A 20,084-nucleotide genomic window follows, 5' to 3' on the forward strand; every position below is an offset into this window, starting at 1 on the left:
TGTTTTCTTGTTACCCTTTATGTCTCTAGTTAATTTAATCTCGTTTTGTGCCTTGGCCTTTCTAATTTTGTCGCTACATACTTGTAGTATTTGTTTATAGTCATCCTTTGTAATTTGACTTGGTTTCCACTTTTTGTAGGACTCTTTTTCCGTTTCAGATCATTGAAGATCTCCTGGTTAAGCCAGCATCATGGATCACGTCATGTATCTGCACTTCACGATTTTGCATCAGGGTCGGAACACCCACCAGAGATTTTAAAGCTGCTTAAAATCATGTAAGGAGATCAGCATTAAACAGCATTTAGCCATGCAGCTGAAAAGCAGGCAGAAAGGGGGAGGAAAACATGGATTTTATCTGTTCTGATTTTGATAACAAAGGTGGTAAATAATGATAGTTTAGGACAAGTTAAGCTAGAAATCTAAAATGGTGGCTGATGTCATGCTGAGAGAGAGAGAGAGAGAGAAACAAGATGGAGGTGTTAAACTGCCAATAGCAGAAAAGCAGACTAAGGTGAAATATAGATCACTCCTAAATCCTGCAGGGAGTGGTGAGTAGATAGGAAAAAGGAGCCAAAGGAGATCCAAGTTTAAAGTAAACAAAGGAAGCTAATTAGTGTATTGGACAGCTGATTGATTGAAAAGGATATCATCCCTAGATGGGGAGATGCTGTCAATTTACCTTAAAAAAAGCAACCAATCAGAAAGCGTCAAAATTGTATACAAGATAGAGAGCTGACAGGCTTGAGCGTGGGTGATCGTGATCAGAGGAGCTATTTTGGCAGCAGGAGAATAGAAGAACAACAGCAGTGGAGGCAACAGCAGAACACAGCAGCTTGACAGATCAGAAGGACCATAGGACGAGAGAGGGATTTAATCAAGGAAAGACTTACGTATGATTTTTTCCTTAAAATAAGGAGTGCATGCGTATGATTGTAAATAAAGCTGGATGCCTGCGTCGAAATGATCTCCTATCCCACCCGTTCTATGACTGCCTGATCAACACTCAGAATGTTAGTTTGTAATAGCAGTATTAAGTGTGTTATTGTAATCTCACTTTATACATATTACAATATAACACACAATTTCCTTATACATAAGTTTGGTATTCTCATACAACATTGTACTAAGGCTTTATACATATGTATGCAGGATTTCTTTGTGTTATATGTTGGAACAGTGTATGTTTATTATGCTGTGACAATTAAGCATTCATCGTAATATGGGCTAAGAAATGTTGCATTGTGTTGCAAGTATCATATTGCAATTTTAGAGTTTTATGTTACATGCAATGGTGTGCTGTATATAGTGTATAGTGTTTTATATGGTCTTGGGTGGCTTATTTCATACATTACATTGTATCAATTTTTTATGTAAAATCAATTGTATTACAATCAGTATTTAATAAAGAGACATTTTGTTTTCAAAGAAATAACTGTCTGAGTTTCAATCCTCTGAGCAGCGGGCAGTATCTGTGTCCTCAAGGGTAAACAAAGGCAGGCAGGTCTAGGGAGTTCTCCAATGATTTAAACAGAAACCCCTGATAAACCCTTGCAAATCTCAAAGTGGACCACTTCGTTACCCACTTTTAGAATTAAGGTTTGGATTGCTTCATTAATATACCCAGGCCTGTTGATTCTGGACACTTTGTGATCAGTGTGGATACCAGTGAGACACAGTACACCCGATTTGCAGGTCAATAAAGTTTAATGTGCAAGGTTTTCTATAAATATACTAGTTAGATACAAAGCCTAAAATTAACTACAATATATCATACTCACTAAGCCTGGAGAGCTAAGCAGTTACTCAGAAGGCTGTATATAGGAACGGCTTTCTTCAGGGCCCCGCCAGGGAGTCAGTGGATCCTCTGGTCCAACCGGCAGCACCTCCCACGGAGTCAGGTGTTGATGGAGCACCCCCCTTTGTCTAAGTGATGACTTCTTATACCCTTCCATAAACAACCTTAATATAATTATCTCTCTCTCATTATCATATATGCTAATTACCTACATTGGGTTTCCACCCTTAACTACATTCCAGTCTCACCATGATAATCGGGGTCATCAAAACATCAGGTGATAGGAGGGGCAGAGTAAAATTATGCCCCTTGGCAATAAAACAGTGTGCCCCCAGACATTCAAGGATAACTTGCTCCCATCACTGTTACCTATGTGCAGCTGCAAGCATACAGTATCTGTATTTTGTCTTATTATGTGCTGTGGTGTGCAGAAACTGAGACATCTATAAGGTTATTCAGTCTCTGTCAACTGGAAGTTGTCATACTACAGGGGTCAGAATAGCCAAGCAAGCAACTGAAGCTATACTAGGCCTGTAGGACAGTGGTCAAGCAATTCAAATTGTACTAGGCCTCCAACAAGGCCAATACAGGATCTCATGGGTAAAGTTTAGGGTAACAACCGCACCTGTCCTAACTGCTCATTCCAGGATATTTGCAAAGCAGCAACTTGGTCATCAGTGCACACGTTTGCTTCTCATTACACCATTACTCAGCAGGCTGGAGATGATGCTGGATTTGGCTGAGCCATGCTGCACTCAGTATGTCACTGAACTCCGAGCCCTCCATTTATACAACTTCTTGAGTCCCCTACACTGGAATGGACACGTGCAATCACTCGAAGAAGAAAAACAGTTACTAATCTTTCCATAACTGTTGTTCTTCAAGATGTTTGCACATGTCCATTCCAAAACCTGCCCTCCTACCCCTGTTTCAGAGTTTGCCAGAAAGAAGGAACTGAGGAGGTGCAGGGTCGACCGGGCCTTTTAAAGCAGCGCTATGAGGGTGTGACACCAGAGGGAGCCAAAGCGAACTCAACGGATACCATCGAGGGGAAAAAATTTCTGGGGACTGTGATCTGGGCGAGCATTGGAATGGACATGTGCAACACATCTTGAAGAACAATAGTTATGGATAGGTTAATAACGGTTTTACTTGTCTAATAACTGGAGACTCAGGAGGGCTCAGGCACTAGTTCTGAAGTGTAGGCAGCCACACTGCAGGGTCCCACTGCCCAAGAATGCTGTCAGACATGAGGTCTGCACCAGAGGAATATGCTTCAGAGAGATAGAGGTAGGAGCAGTGATCAGTCACTACCCAGATCCAGGGGGCTTAGAAGCACATAGGATTCAATCACAACAGACTGGTTTCTATTCAGAGAGGGTCTAGACCAGATTGTGACAATTTACATCTGGGTAAAAAGGTAATATCAAAATATGAGGATTCATATTAGTTCAGACATTTCGAGTATTATATGCACTCACAGAAAGAAGCTTTTTTTCTACAAGCAAGCAGAATTTCCATCTTTGGGTGTAAAGGCTTTGGTACTTTTTTCCATCTGAACAAGGATCAATAGAATTGTTCTACAACTTTGTCTATGCAAATACTTCTATCTACTGCTGAGATGATCTGAGATTCTACTGAAACAGAAGTCCCTCTCTAGTACGAATTCTTGAACAACAACCACATTATCTGCTGCTTTTAAAAATATAATTATTTCAAAATGTGACTGCTATAGTTATGGTAGAATACCACTAATTATTTTCTCAGATGCCTCGTATACAAGAGACTCCCAAAATGAGTTTTTTCAATCTTAGATGGGCCCTTTTAGTTAAAGTAGTATTCATTTTATGTAAGCCAAACTGATACCTAGCTGAGGTCTCATTTCCTTAAGTTGTTACGGACATATTTCTTTTGAAATGATCAAGAAAGTTACATCAAAATATTAATGTTACAGCAACAATACAAACTTAAGATGTACCGATCTTGGAAACTGTTGCACATTTATTAAGGGCAGACTATATTTGCCACCAGTTTAAACAAGTTGACAATACCTCACAGTGTTGGCGAGAAGCTTGAATTTCACATTCGTATTTGTTCTTTACAGACTCTAAACAGAGCTCTCTATAGATACCTGCAACCAGACAAATTACAGCACTGTTACTTTTTGATAGGAGTAACCAATTTGAGAATTATCTGTTAAAATCACCATTGATAGTACTGGGATAATGAACATATGCAAAAAAATACTATTTTGGTAACTGACAGTGTTCAGACAGTTCATATAGAGTATAAAAACTTGCATGGAAAAATAACAGACTGAACTCAAGAGGCTGTAGAGAAAAGTGTCCCCATAATTTTGTTCAGTTTTGTATTTCTGAAGACTAAAAGTTTCTCTTGCTGATGGAAAAGAATATAGGTGGAAAAGAATATATAGGAAAATATATAGGTGGAAAAGAAACTAATTTATCCCACAGAATTCTGCCAATGCAATACAAGGTAGACTTATTATGTTACAGCTTTGCCACGTCTGGCTGAGGTAACTTGGTGCACTGGAGTGAGACTGTTCCAAGCAGAGTACAATATAAAAAAAAAAAGGGTACATGTATCTGCATCCAGTGCCTAGCACAATGGGGCTCCAGTTTGGCTGAAGTCTCTAAGTGCTACTGCAGTATTATGTTTAATAGTAACAAATAGGAGACTAACAACACAGTAATGAGTAAGGCAGGAGAAGACGGCAAAATGTATCCAGCCAAAGTTATAGGTCTTGGGTATTACTGTCTGTCTGGTGGTGTCTAAGCTGTTCTCAAGAGACAGGGGCCCACATCACAAGCAGACAGCACCACCACCAGCAACCTGGTTGGTCATCTTATGAGAGGGGCAAAGATTGAGCAAGGGATGTTGTGAAGGCCAAAAGTGTAATAGGATCCAAAAAAGAATTAAGATAGGTTCATGGTAGAGAGGTCCATCAATGGCTATCAGCCAAAATTATCAGGGACATAACATGCTCTGGGTGTCCCTATACCTCTGATTGCCAGAAGTGGAACTAGATAAAGGTGATGGATCACCTGATAAATTGCCTTTTTCTGTTCATTCCCTCTGAAGCATCTGGTGGCGGCCATGGTTGAAAGACATGATACTGGGCTAGATGGACTAATGGTCCGACCCAGTATGGCCATTCTTGTGTTCGCATATGTGACCTAGGAGGACAAATTTCTCGCTTGGAAAGCATGGGAATTGAAGTGTTCTTCCCATTCTTACTGGCAGCTCATGTTATAACTGTTTTCTAAATGGAGAACTTGAATCGTCTGGACAGTGTCTTTCAGTTTTCCAAATCACTGAATTCTCTGTAACCTCAAATTCTATTTGCATCCATTTCTGCTCATAAGTTTTCATTTAAGGGCTCTGAATAGTTAAAAAAGTTAAAAATGGTCTTATGCCAATATATTTCTTTGCAAATTCAGTCGGTCTTTCACAAAGCACTTCCCAATAAATCAGTGCAAATACACATTCTAAAAATTAAAAGGGTATTTCCCTACTATGTCAGCAAATACTGACAAGTTTCTAAAAACTTTTGCAGCCTACTTCTCCAATCCTCCCCACACAACAGATAATCTCTGACATTATTAGCTTAATCTAGCAATAAGAGGTCTATAATGAATAATTTCTAACATCACTGGAGTTTCACCCAATTATACCACCATCTAACATTGTGAAGAGTTAAAATGCTAGAAGATAAATCATCACGTTTCTTAAAGTGCTCTTCTCATACTCAGTGAAATGCTTACCAACAAAAGCATCTTTTCAACTCAGTTTTGGGTAATGAGAATATAGTATGGGCAACATAGTTTTAGATATGAAGTTTAGAGTTTAAGAAATAGAGTCACTATAAAACAAAACTGCAAAGACTGCTATTACTGTTTAATGGGACTTGATAATATAGCACTTTTTACAGCATTCTTGATTCAGGCTAGAATTAAACTCCAAGTTGGTGAATAGGGAACACTGTATTGCTCCCGCATATGGGTGTGAAACAGCATCTAAGCAAGTTGGCTAACGAATTGAATATGCTGATAAAGTGTGCTGGGAAAGATTTAAAATAGCCCAAATCCTTTTACCACAAACTCTTCTGTTATTTAAAATCTCTCTCGTTACTGAATGACAGATGGTTGCGTAGCCCAAGGTCCAGTGTGCTTCAGCAGCAGCAGTGGTAACTATAAGTGGACTATAAACTGCTGCATGGTGGGAAAACTTCCTGGTTCCTGCCAGGAAGTACCCTCTGCCCTCCCAGCAGGAAGTTTTAGCACTGAAGTTGGGAGCCTGAGGCAAGCAGAGAAGAGATTGCTGGACTGCAATTCTGTTCTGTTTCCTTACAAAATAAAACTTTGTTCCTAGTGATTTGTCTGGGCAGGTCTTGTCTGAGGTGACTACATGCTGGCCCACAACACAAAGCACACTGAAGAACCTCAAGCCCAGTTCTCCAAAGTTGCGTAAAAAGCCACAAAGCAGATTTACCCTATCTTCTACAATCTCATACTGGGATGGTGAACAGAAGGGGGATTATAGATGGCACAACCTGAAAAACTGTTGAGCTGTATTCCAAGTACTATGACAAGCTAGAAAATTTCTGTAGCAGAGAATGAAACAATATGTTTGATGTCTTTAACATGAATAACTTCTCAAAATCATCTGAAGTTTCTTCTCCAAGAAGTAGGCCTATGTGTTATCTCTATTTTGATGATTCATGTAAGGGTGGTGTTTCTTATAACACTGAGAATGAGACTACTGACTATATGTTACTATCTTAATCCTGGATAACGTTGGGATGTGCACATATGGAAGATCTTGCACTTTTCAGAGGGCAAATCATGGTAATGATAATGCTAATGAACTGAGTAGCTTTCATTTTCAAAGAATTTGTTCAAAAATGAGGTCTAATACTGCTGTCTTACGTCAGCACCCTTCATAGTATCGGAGTTGCTCTGTCAGTTTCTATGGTCCCAGCCACAAGTAAAGTTTTACTGCTTTATAACCCACTGCTTTTTTTAAAGAAATGAATGGCATCCAGAGATACAGCAATTCTGAATGCTGTCACAAGAGGTATTTTCCTTTAAAGATGTTCATAGACCTAAAGACTTCCTGATTTTTAGTGAATTAGGGAAGGACTATACTAGACCTCTTATTTATAGGTTAGCCTATTAATCTGAGAGGCCTGGTCTATACTACACGGTTAAGTCAAGCTACACAGCAACTAGCTTTGAAGAGACCTTTCCAGAAATTTGGCTCCCTCCAACATAAATGCCATGCTCTAAGCCACTTTAGTAACACCACTTCCCAGAGTGGGACAGAGTCACAGTCCATATAATTAGGTTGACAGTGTCAGTGAGGACACTGCCTTGCTTATGTCAACTGTTACTGGCTTTCAGGAGCCATCCCAATGCCCCACACTGACAATACAACTGATACAAGCGTTTTTAGTGAGGACACACACCGCTGACACAAGGAGCCAAGCATGCTCACACACAAGTAATTTAATAACTGCAGTGGCTATATGCTGACATATGTTAGGTCAACATAATTTTGTAGCGTAGACATGGCCTGACAACATAACTTGCGCAGGGACTGAAGAAAAAGTAGGTTGCAAGAGTTTCTTCTAGAGGCCAATACTTCCTGAGTGATAGCAAGAAACTTAAAAAAGTGAACAAGGAGTCTGACCATACTAGCATGGCCCTGGTGAGGCAAATGGAAACTGTTAGAGCTTAATTCAGTATTTCCCCTGTGAGAGGAGTTTACCATCTTGTACATCAAATCCTTTGGTAGGAAATCTCCTCACAGGAAATGTTGTGTTCTTCTCCAGATAAGAACTATGTTTAATTTGGGCAGGCTCATTAGGTAAGTCCTGTCCCCATGGACATTGTAAAAAAGTTTACCGGTCTTTCCAGCCTTTTGGTCTTTGTGGGTGCTAATGTCATCCACCAGGGCAGCAGCTAAAGAATGTATGGATCTAGTTTGATCCCTGACAGACCCTCTCTTCCTCCTACCCTCTCTACAAACGGACAAGGGGGAGACCTGGAGGAGTTATCTGGCAAGCTTGTCTTGCTATTACCCTCTGTAGAGGGTTTCATACTATTCTGGGACAAATTGTGTATCCTGTACTTCCTTCTCTAAGCTTCCTGCTCAGCTTCTGGTAACTGACCCTTAATCCCAGCAGGGATCCTTCTGTTTAGATTTCATAGCTTTCTTTTTCCTTACTGTCTTCTCAAGATTTGAGTTAAGCCAAGCCATTTTTGGGTTCAATGACTATGAAGATGACAGAGAAAATAATCCAAGTAATGTTTTTTGGGTCTTTTTTTTTTTTTTTTTTTTTTTTAAACTTCCACAACTAATCCAGGCTTTTGCAGTTTTCTCTGGAACCAGCTCTTCTGAATCTGATTCAGAGAGAAATGACTAGTCTGAGTGGGGAGACAATGAATTTCCTCCTCAACTTGAAATGAACTACAGCTAAACAGTCTGGAAAAATGCAAAACTGCCTAGGTTAGCACCCCCGAGGCAAGGACTTCTTACTTTTCTCTCTCTGCCTCTTAGGATTACTTTCATATTCTGAAGGAGACAGGGAGATGGACTTCCCAGCTCCACTGAAGATATAAATGGGTCAGGGACGCTCAGATACATTGCCTTTCCATACCCTGTACTGGTCTAAGATTTGAGCCAGGGGATCCAAGACCTAAGTTAGGGTAACTGAGCACACTACTATAGTGTATTATATCCCAGGGGAAGACCATTTCTGAAGAAGGATATCTAGGGCTGAAGAAGGCTTAGGTGATCTTTCTGGAGGAAAGAATCACCAGCTGCAGAAATCCTAAGTTATCCTGATATGAAAGCGCAGTAGAGAAAACTCCATTGAGAGGAACTCACAAAATAAAGGGAATAGAGGAATGAGGTGAGCCAAAAGCTTCCTTATTTCCCACTTGATCCTCTGGGCCTGACCTGCTTTTCCTTTGTGGCCTGGAGTTGAAAGGCCAAGAAGGAGATAGCATCAGTGCTCATGATTACCAACTAATGATGCAAACCTAGGCAGTTTTGCATTTTTCCAGACTGTTTAGCTGTAGTTCACTTCTGCTGGTTCTCCCACCAAAGGAGGTGGGTATAGTTCCTCTTGGCTCTTTTCTAGCCTGTGTTAGGGGACACCCCTTCCTTCTCCCAGACAGGTTGAGCAACCGGGGATTAATCTAGCTGAAAAGGTCAACACCCAAAAACTTAGTAATGGGGTAGAACAGGAGGAGCAGATCTTTGTTTTCTTCTTCTGTTTATTTGTCATGTCAGAGTTCCATGTAGCTGCCATGAGGCCTGGCCAATAGTGTACCTCAGCAGACAAAATGGAGTTGACAAGAATTCTTATTAAAACTGTGTGCAGACATTGAGATCCAATTTAGCTAAATGGTAGGAGTTTACATTCCTGGAATTGTTTGATTTTTCTTTATTTGGGTGAGAATTGTACACCTGCTGTAGAGCCATTGTTAAGAAATCTACAGACTTTACTGCACAGAGATATAGGGCAGGGAGACGTATGACAAGGCAGCTAAACTGGTTATAAAAACTATAACTAGAAATTATTTTAGACGGTGTTAGAATATATTCATTGTGCTAGATGTTCAAAATATACAAGCACACAAAGTTTTAGATACTGTCTTCTGGAAGTGTACGTGAAGGAATCTAACAACATACAGTAGCAGTTTTAAAGTTTGTAGAAGACAACTCACATCTCAGCTCAAAACAGGATTTTTACAAGCCTTAAAAAAGAATCAAGTAGTTGGAACTCAAAATTTGATCCATTTAACAGGAATCTAAATGGCAAAAGTCTCTTCACATTTTCATATCCTTTATTTTTAAAATCTTGACACTAACAGAAATAGCAGCCATTATTAATGCAATCATGCTGTACAATGCAACAGAGAGACAACAAACGCAGCACAAATTAACATCACACTGACTAGTGTTTAAATCAGACCTATTACAACGTTGGCTTCTGCTAAAAAAGTGTCCATTAGCTTTCTCTTCTGAGGTATTTTAAATTTATAATAGTCACATATTCTAGAATAATTCAATTGGCTTTAAAGTTGCATAGTAGATCTATACTGTTAAATAGCAACAATCATGTCACGTTCCTACCTGCCACCTTTGTTCGGATTTGCATGTTTTCTTGTAAAGCTGCCAATGGTTCCAAGTATTCTTGTGCCTTTCCAGCTATGACCTCCTGTAGTTTTGCATCCACTTGGCTTAATCGTTCTTTGTAAAGTCTTAAAATAAAAATATATTATTTAAGAGCCAACACAAGCAGAACAGAAATAAAAGTTTTGTATGCAAGAATTCTTTACACAATCCCGTATCTACAATCTCTGAAATTTAATAATCCTATGACAGATCCATTAAAACCCAGAAATTTAAATCTGTTGGCAATTAAAGTTCCAAAGCAAAGACCACTTTTAAAGTAAACTATTTTCTTCATGTGTACTTCACCCTTCTAGGAAAGATGTACAGGAGTAGCTTTTCTACCCCTTCTTTCTGAAGATGGAATCACAGATAAAGGCATTGCAGAATATGATCTCTACTTAAAAAAAAAAAAAAAAAAACACAACAGAAGAGAAAGCGACTAGGAACTGGTGATGGTATAGGAAACTTTTACGAAGACTACCCAGATTGGCAGCAAATGAATTATCAGATAACGCTACACGGAAAGAGATAAGCAACCTAAATGGAAAGAAATGAACCTTCATATCTGTTCTCAGTGGACAGGTTCTGCATACCACACAAAAAATTCCCACCACAACAATTAACACCAACTGGCACCTTCAGCTAGTATACCACATGCTCTACTGGCATGGAAAGTGTGCTGATATTTTTAAAACCTATAAAATGGTCCCTTCTGACCAAGTTGATATTAATAGGCAGAGTGACATGGGAAAACGTATCTGTTCTGTAGGTAGGGGATTTAAATCTAAGGATTACAGTGTAGTGCCTATCATAGGAGCTATAAAAACTGCTTAAAACAGAGTCCGATTCTCAAGTGGAACCTCTGGGTTCAATAATAATAACTGATGTGTGATACACTTTTTAAAAGGTAAACTGAAAGCAGTATAGTCAACCATCAATACTAGCTCACCTGCTTGTTTTAGGTTTATCTTTAAATGACATGAAGTGAAAGCTATCTAAAGACAGTGAAGGAGAAAAAAGGTTGATGGAATTTGATTAAGTATTCATAGCTACTAAAACACATTGATTTTACAGAATTATTTCTGAAAACAAAATCTAAATGACAATTCAAAACTTACTTTATTGGTATGAATATCAGCTGAGAGAGAAGTCAAATTCTGAAATCTGCTGCACTGATGTTGAAAACTTAATTCGAGGTGGCTCAGACACGAGACCCACCATATGGATAAAACCAGCAGAGGGACAACAAACAGTAACAATAGATGGCAAAGTAATGAGGAGAAAGGGGACATTAGGGCATTTCTCTCTCTCCCCCCCTCTTTTTTTTAAGAAGGATTTATTGTATTGTTTCTTATTGGTACAAAAGTTTTAACTTACAGGCTAGAAGACAGTGCTATAACTTTTGGTTTTGTAGTTAATATTACAAGAACAAGACTACTGTTCAATTTCATCAGTCATATCCCAACCCTTGCCTTTGATTGACACACTTGTCTATTTAGAATGCCTGTCTTTGTGGAAGGGAACCTTGTATTTTCACCTGTCCAAAGTGCATAGCTAAACAACAAACAATACAGCAGCAGTTCACCTTATACTAAGATGTCAAGATCCCCTCCCCCACATACACACACCTTTATCTCTAGAATCAAAATAATCAGAAGGGGGGGGATGCTTACTGCTAATTCACTTGCAGTCAGCCATAAGGGAGACTCATCACAATTGTCAACTCCATACGCAGTCAGATTTGAAAAAAAGAAAAGTCAAAAATAGCCAGATTAGCAAGGATAGAGTCTCCCACATTTACTGCAGAATGTAGAGTCTTTACCTTGCACCCAAGTTATCTGAGTAAGCACCTGCTGTGCCTCAGAGACCTAGAACATACTGAGATCAGCATCAGGGAGGAGATAAGGAATTGAATTATTTAAAGACAGAGCATCTGGAGAATGCCATTGTGGAGAATGCCAACCTCAGGAATTGGCTGCTCCAATCCTTCAACTGAGGAAGTTGATCTTGTGATGGAAAAAGTCAAGTTGGAATGTAGCAACAAAGGGTCATATTTTCAAAGGTATTTTAGGCACCTAAGGATGCAGATACTTAGTGGGATTTTCAAAAGCACCTAAGACACCTGAACAGCTTCTAATTCCCATTCAAATCATAAATATTTATGAAAATCTGGGCCAAAGTCCTCTAGATGGAACCCAGTGTTCATTCCTCATGCACTTTGATAGTCACTCCAGGTAATGGGGATATGGCTGTAAGGTGTAGACAGCCTGTAGTAACAGGAGATTCCATCTTTAGAAATGCTGGTAGCTGGGTTAGTGATGACCACGAGAATCATGGTGACTTGCGCAACAAGTACAAAGACAGCAGCTCTCACAAGATAGCTAGACACACTTCTAATTAATACTGGGGAGGTGTCTCTGGTTGCACTATATACTGGTTCCAATGACATAGGGAAGCAAAAGGGGTCCCAATGCAGTTCTCAAAAGAATGCAGGTCCATATATATATATATCCCCTTAGCATTTTGGGACAGGAGACTCATGCTGGCACCTCCACCCAGCAACTGCATTTGAGTTCCCTTTCCTACTCTAAAAACTACATTTACCTTGTCCCTGAAAATTCAGCTCAGAGAAGAAAGTAGAAATTTGGCTAACCCCACAATTATTCCATCTCAGAACACGCAATTTAACACTACGCTCTTTAAAAAGTCGACAGCGGCTGGAATGGTAGAATCCTCTTCCAGATAAGAACAATTCCTGCAACACAGGAAAGGAAAGACTGACTGTTCATGGTCACATATAGCACTACTGAAAGAATGGGCTCCAAAAGGAAGAGACTTTTAAAGATGTTTAACTACTTACTGATCTTTGAGGTCTGTAAATTGTTTTTCAAGATTGGACATTTCATCTAAGCATTCCATTCTTCTTCTTTCACAGTCCTCATCATCCATTTCTGAGAATAAAAAAATTTGGGGGGGGAAAAACAATCTTAGAATAAAATTATTGGAAATGAAGTGACCAATTTTATACAACTTAAGCCCAAGTGAACCATAAACAATTTATGAAAAACTGAACCAGCTACTGATGTTCTGTAAGCTAAAGGTTTAAGAGAAATTAGTCCCTGTTGAAGACCATTCCAAATTTGAAAGCTACCTTCTATTTGATGTGGTATATAAAAGTAACCAATCTAATTCTTCTAGAATTAGAAGAGATGATCAAATTTATCCTCCCAAAATACAGAATTTAAAAGTTATTGCTGATCTTCATAAAGTTCAACTTCTGTAAATGCACTTTGATTTATTAAACAAGTAGAACACAACTTTTGTAAAGCACATCAGAGAAAAGGCAGTAGTAAGCGCAAAGAATTATAACTACAATTGAAAGCTCTTAAGTATCCCAGAGTTAAGAGGAGCAACAGCAATCTACACAAAATGAGCACACAATCCATGGAGTTGTATTTGTTATCTATAGACTGATATTTTGTCTAGGATTAACCTCCACTAAAAAAAGAAAGTTGTAGTTCTCTAGTTTTGAAGACTATTTTCATTCTATCACTGAATGATAGAATGAAATTGCTTTCTTGGTTTTGCAGCCAGAGTGCTCATGCATAAGGATCTCCCTCATTTATCTTAGTGACTATTTATAAATATTTTAAAGCAATTCAATAAAAACAGATTCATCACCATTTATCAGTCATTAAAAATATAATCTAGTGTATTAAACCAAAAAAAATATATAACTGATTTTTTAACAGATTTCTATAAATTATGGTACACAGCAACACTACAATTACTAAAATGAAAACTCTGGCAAAACTGTGACATTTCTGAATATTTCCTTAAATATATTCGCATACAAAGATCTAAAGTAGATTTTTTTTTAAGCAAAGGATATTGGATTTTGGCAAAGCTCTTCTGCAGAACTTTTTCTAAAGACTTCTGTTGACACTTCCTATTACTATAGAGGTTCACAGATGCTTAGTTGCCAAAAGTTACCCACGTACATAGTCATACTATTTTCAAGAAGCAATACCTCTGTATGAAGTAACATTAACTACCACAACATGCTACAAAAAATGTAAAAAACCTCTCAAATTAAAAGAAATCCAGCAAAATCTGGACTACTCTGCCAAAGTTGGTGAAAAATTCCTTCAATTTTTGTTTTTCCCTAGCAATATCAAATTTGGTGATTAAAAAATTTTAAATCCAGCATGCAAACCTTATTATGGAGCAACACAAGTCACTATGCAGCTGAGTTTCTCTTATAATCCTGAATTTGACCACAAATCCAGTCACTCAGCCTAAAAATTGGCAGGTTAGGTTTAGAGCAGATAGAATTTTCCTACAAAAATTGAGGCAAGTTCAGGTTGATGTTTCACAACACACTAATACACTGAATGGATACTAATACAATGAACTATATACGAGGGTGGAGACCAATTCTTCTTCATATGGGTGTAGGACATGAAGTAACTGGCCAGACTACTACATTGGGCGGCACAGAATGGGAAGGAGATAAACATCCCGCAGTGCTGAAGGAACAGGTCCAAGACTATTTAGAAGGATTGGACATACACAAGTCCATCGGGCTGGATGCAATGCATCCGAGGGTGCTGAGGGAGTTGGCTGATGTGATTTCAGAGCCATTGGCTATTATCTTTGAAAGCTCATGGCAATTGGGGGAGGTCCCTGATGACTGGAAAAGAGCAAATATAGTGCCCATCTTCAAGAAAGGGAGGAAAGAGGATCCAGGGAACTACAGACCGATCAGCCTCACCTCAATCCCTGGAAAAATCATGGAGCAGGTCCTCAAGGAATCCATTTTAAGGCACTTGGAAGAGAAGAAGGTGATCAGGAACAGTCAACATGGATTCCCCAAGGGAAAGTCATGCCTGACCAACCTGATTGCTTTCTATGAAGAGGTGACGGGCTCTGTGGATGTGGGGAAAGCGGTGGATGTGATATACTTTGACTTTAGCAAAGCTTTTGATACGGTCTCTCACAGTATTCTGATCAGCAAGTTAAAGAAGTATGGGTTGGATGAATGGTCTATAAATTGGATAGAGAACTGGCTAGAGCATAGGGCTCAACGAGTAGTGATCAATGGCTCCATGTCTAGCTGGCAGCTGGTCACAAGCGGAGTGCCCCAGGGGTCGGTCCTAGGCCGGTTTTGTTCAACATCTTCATTAATGATCTGGAGGATGGGGTAGATTGCACCCTCAGCAAGTCTGCAGATGACACTAAGCTAGGGAGAGTGGTAGATACCCTGGAAGGTAGGGATAGGATACAGAAGGACCTAAACAAACTGGAGGATTGGGCCAAAAGAAATCTGATGCGGTTCAACAAGGGCAAGTGCAGAGTCCTGCACTTTAGACGGAAGAATCCCATGCACAGCTACAGACCGACAAGCTAGGCAGAAGTTCTGGAGAAAAGGACCTGGGGGTAACAGTGGATAAGAAGCTGGATATGAGTCAGCAGTGTGCCCTGGTTGCCAAGAAGGCTAATAGCATATTGGGCCGCATTAGTAGGAGCACTGCCAGCAGATCACGGGAAGTGATCATTCCCCTCTATTCGGCATTGGTGAGGCCGCATTTGGAGTATTGTGTCCAGTTTTGGGGCCCCCACTACAAAAAGGATGTGGAGAAGTTGGAGAGAGTCCAGCAAAGGGCAACAAAAATGATTAGGGGGCTGGAACACAAGACTTATGAGGAGAGGCTAAGGAAACTGGGCTTGTTTAGTCTGCAGAAGAGAAGAATGAGGGGGGATTTGATAGTGGCCTTTAACTACCTGAAAGGGGGTTCCAAGTAGGATGAAGCTAGGCTGTTCTCAATGGTAGTAGGTGACAGAACAAGGAGCAATGGTCTCAAGTTGCAGTGGGGGAAGTCTAGTTGGACATTAGGAAAAAGTTTTTCACTAGGAGGGTGGCGAAGCACTGGATGGGTTACCTAGGGAGGTGGTGGAATCTCCATCTTTAGAGGTTTTTAAGGTGCAGCTTGACAAAACCCTGGCTGGGATGATTTACTTGGGGTTGGTCCTGCTTTGAGCAGGGGGTTGGACTAGATGACCTCCTGAGGTCCCTACCAACCCTAATCTTCTATGATTAGATCAGAAATGACATTGGAATTTTCCTTTCATTTTAAAAGTGAATTGTTTTTAGATACAAGAGTGCAATTTGAAATTAAGTTACATTTAACATAGTAGAAGACTTCTGTTGAATAAAACATTATTTTACTATTAACAGGCAAGAAGCAACAGTTGGCTGGGACAAACGATTCATTATTGACTAATGACTAGATGCAAACAAACAATAAGGGGAAGAGGCAACGAAGACAAGGGTAACAGTAATAAGATCAGAAAGTTATATAGACTGAAAATATGCACATTTTACTGGTTCCAAATAATTCAATTATTTTTAAAAAATCCTATCAAGCCATAACCCATTGACCAGCCTGAACATTTGCAACTCCACAGTCATTGCCTGTTATTGGTTTGTCAGTAGTCTAAATATGAGGGGGGAAATCTCCTCCTACTCTGAGCTTTAATTCCCTTCCCTTATATAACTACCCCACAACTTACTGCTCAGGATATCTGCCTCACAGGGCAGGAAGGCCATTAAGGTCTTGAAGTTTCTCCCACTTTGTTCCACTGCTCAGGTGAGTCTCAGGTATGAATCAGGTTCTAGATTTTTTTCTGAATTACTCAATTTCTAAATGCTTTGTTTCAAATTAATTGGTATTTGTTTACTTCATAAAGGGATTTTAAATCAAGATAAAGTAACCTCGACCCCAATCCTCCTTGAGAATCAGTGGTCCTCTGGTCCATTTCCCCCCTGCATAACATACTGGGTAGTGTCGATGTATACTCTTGTCATCTGCTACAATATGGAATGCAACAAGCATGGGAGAATCTTGCCCTCTTCTGGCTGCAGCTAATGCAACCATAGACCCTCCATTTCTACAGCTGTGTGCGTACATACATACATACTCAAGTAAGTCTGACTTTCCACCTAGCAGAAGGTGGTGTTTTATGTACGGTATACATCACACATATGGAATGGCAGACCCTCTTGATCAATTGAATTTATCATGCACTTTGACTGCCTCACCTACAGTCTGCCCACTAATCCATCTCCACTAGGATTATTTGTAACATTTCAAACCTCAAAATAGCTTCAAAGTATCTTTAAAAATCGTGCCAGTTGTTTACCATATTCCAGGGGTTGCCAAATTACTGACCCTCCGAGCTGAATATGATAATTTTCAGAAGTTCGAGAGCCACAAGACACGCTCAACCTTGAAGTATTTCCCAGAGCTCCCCACATGCACCCCCACATTCTCTGCCTATCAGGCTGCAGGGGGAGGAGCTCGGGGCTTTAATCTAGTGGGGGGAGGAGGGGTGCCTGGGCTTGGGGCTTCAGCCTGCCACCACAGGGCAGAAGCTACCCTAGCACCACACAGGGCAGAAGCCCCGAACAACAGTCTGGTAGGTGTAGAATGGTGGGGATGAGCCGCACATCAACTGTAAAAGAGCCACACATGGACTGTGAGCCACGGTTTGGCCACTCCTGCTATATTTCCCATCTCCCAAAATGTGGTATTTCTTCCCTCAAGTTACACAAACTTGAGAATCATGTCCTGGAAACGTAACTGGTTTAGGGTCAGATATCCCCCTGCCCTTCAGGCCAGGGGGAGAAGGGGGAAGGGCAGGGAGAAGAGAGATTTAAATAAATAAAATTTCAGTTCCCCCACTTTTCCAAAGATCACTCATTTTTAGACCTGGGATGCCTTAAGGTATCAGACCTTAAAAATCACAACTTTACGTATGGGAGAATTTTTTTAAGTAATTTTGATAGGTTTCTGAAATTGTAATACATTTTCTTCTCCCTCTAAAGTCTGAAGGGTGGGACTCATGGTAATGAGGGCAGGCTATCTTAAATGTGGAGTAGTAAAATTAGTACTTAAAATAAATTTCTGAATTAGCTCTTCTTATGTATCTGTATTTGTCACATCTTATAGGCGTCGTACAAAATGTCTGAGTTCTCATCTGGGACAATGAGCATAATTTGTGGCTTTGATATTCATGATTAACATGGCATTTCTAAACACAGAGGAATGGGATCAGAGAAGTCCTGATTCTCGAGGGCAGATTGTATTGATTATATAACTTTATCTAAAAATTGTGGACACCACCTGTTGATAAGATAAAACAACTAGAGCTAAAATATGATAAAAGGTAAGATCACAAATTATTTTCAATATTACAACTTCACTCCATCCAAAGCTTCTTCCCTTGATTTAAGCAAAATAAATTGCTAGCCAACTCAACCCGACTTTTTGTCTGTTAGAAGCAATATGGTAGCTTCAACTGAGTGAGTTCACAGCCACAGAACTATTAACATCAAGGTAATTTATTTTACTGAACCAACTTCTGTTTGTAGGAGGTCTACCTTATGCTTACCCCTTATGCTTAACAGTCTGTCCCAATCTGAATTTCATCTCAGACATTCTGATGTCCTTCCCATGTCCTGAAGAAGAGCTGTGTGTTATTCAAAAGCTTGTATCTTCCACCAACAGAAGTAGGTCCAATAAAAGACATTACCTCAACTATCTTGGGTCTCATATCCTGAGATAAACACTATGAACAGGTAATTTCTTGTAACTGATACGTGGTATTTTAAAATGTGTATGTATTCCTTGGAAAGTCTTTTCTATGGAACTTTTAATAAATTCTCTGGAGTTTCTTTAAACACCCATAGTTTTTGTTGTTTTTTTTATTTGAGAGACAAGACAATATTATGCAAGAGATGGCAACTGCACCCCCACCTGGGAAGGGACAAGATGATATAATGCAATGTATGGGGAGAAGAAAAACCAGCAACTCTTCACCATGGGAGAGGGGTTTAGCTATGCTTCCCATGTCAAAGGTGTAGGGAGGAGGGAGAAGCTACTATACACGGTATGGGAGAAGAAGCAGACTGTGACCCTAAAGTTAAGGAAAGATATGCAAGGAGAAACTGCCATGCAGCAAAGGGAGCAGGATAAAAGCCACCACATAGGGGAAGAAGAGAGGGGATGTGCCCTCCAAGTCAAGGCAGTGCCAGATAGGAGAAGGTGACTGTGGCCCCCACATCAAGGAATAGGGCAAGAAGAAACTGCCATGCAGAGGGAAAGTGGTGGCATAGCTTGAGGCACCAAGGAGGGAGTAAGGCACACCCCCTGGAGAGAGTCGGTTCAAAAGGTGCCATGAAGGGGAAAAGGGGGCAGGCCATTCCCCCACCCAGAAGAGGAGGCCATCAAGTTACCATGCAGGGGAGGAGGGGATGTTTCCACAAGCTGCCATGCAAAGAGGGCAGGCCGTGCCTCCAATAAAGGGGAGGTTCACAAGTTGCCATGCAGGGAAGGGGGCAGCGCTCTGCACCCACCCCGCGGCCCCCCACGAAGAAGGTGATTCAGAAACTGCCGTTCAGAGGAAAAAGTGGGTGGGCCGGGGGAGGGGGCGGGCCCAGCTGCTGCCGGGCGGGGGAAGGACGGGGCGGACTGTGGAGGACCCCACGGCGGGGGAAGGCGTTAACGGTGCGCCGCGCAGTATAACGAGCAAGCGGCCGCCCTGCCCGGCGTTTGCAAGCAGCCCAGCCCCCGGCGCCCTCGCCCACGAGCCCGCTCCCCACTACCTGAGCTGTCCCCCTCCTCGGACACGGATGAGCTCTCGGTCTCCTCCTCCTCCGAAGAGCTTCCCTCGTTCTCCCCGTAATCCACCTCCATCTCATCGTGGTTGTTCTCCTTCTTCTCCCGGGAATGGACCGGCATCGTCCCACCGAGATGCCGCCGAGCCACTGGACCGCCCGTCTCTCTTCCTCCGCCGCCGCCGCCACCACCACCACCGGCTGCGCTCCCTCCCCCTCAACAGAACCGCGCCATCCCCGCACGCGCCACAACCGAACTAACACGACAAGCCCCGGCCGCACGGCCCGGCCCTTCTCGCCGCTTATTGGTGAATGCGCCGAGTGGGCGGCTCCCCTCTCTCCCCCGCCAAAATCAGCAAGTGTGCTTGGCCGCGGCGCGAAGCATCTCGGTAATTGTAGTCC

At 41.0% G+C, this 20,084-nt stretch overlaps 1 protein-coding gene across 1 annotated transcript in view; it reads right to left on the reverse strand.

Moving 5' to 3' along the window:
- The window catches only part of BRMS1L (BRMS1 like transcriptional repressor), a 46,944-nt gene extending 27,081 nt beyond the window's left edge, over positions 1-19,863 (reverse strand). The window contains exons 1-4 of the mRNA XM_067533924.1: positions 19,671-19,863; positions 12,864-12,954; positions 9,962-10,089; positions 3,847-3,926 (exon numbers count right to left, since the gene is read on the reverse strand). Of these exons, the coding sequence (XP_067390025.1) occupies positions 3,847-3,926; positions 9,962-10,089; positions 12,864-12,954; positions 19,671-19,806 (435 nt within the window). The 5' untranslated portion in view covers positions 19,807-19,863. The remainder of the gene's footprint in view (positions 1-3,846; positions 3,927-9,961; positions 10,090-12,863; positions 12,955-19,670) is intronic.
- Positions 19,864-20,084: the final 221 nt, after the last annotated feature.

The sequence above is a fragment of the Emydura macquarii genome, unplaced genomic scaffold (assembly GCF_026122565.2).
Source record: "Emydura macquarii macquarii isolate MOO-44397 ecotype Brisbane River unplaced genomic scaffold, CSIRO-AGI_Emac_v2 contig_374, whole genome shotgun sequence".
NCBI classification, from domain to species: Eukaryota; Metazoa; Chordata; order Testudines; family Chelidae; genus Emydura; species Emydura macquarii.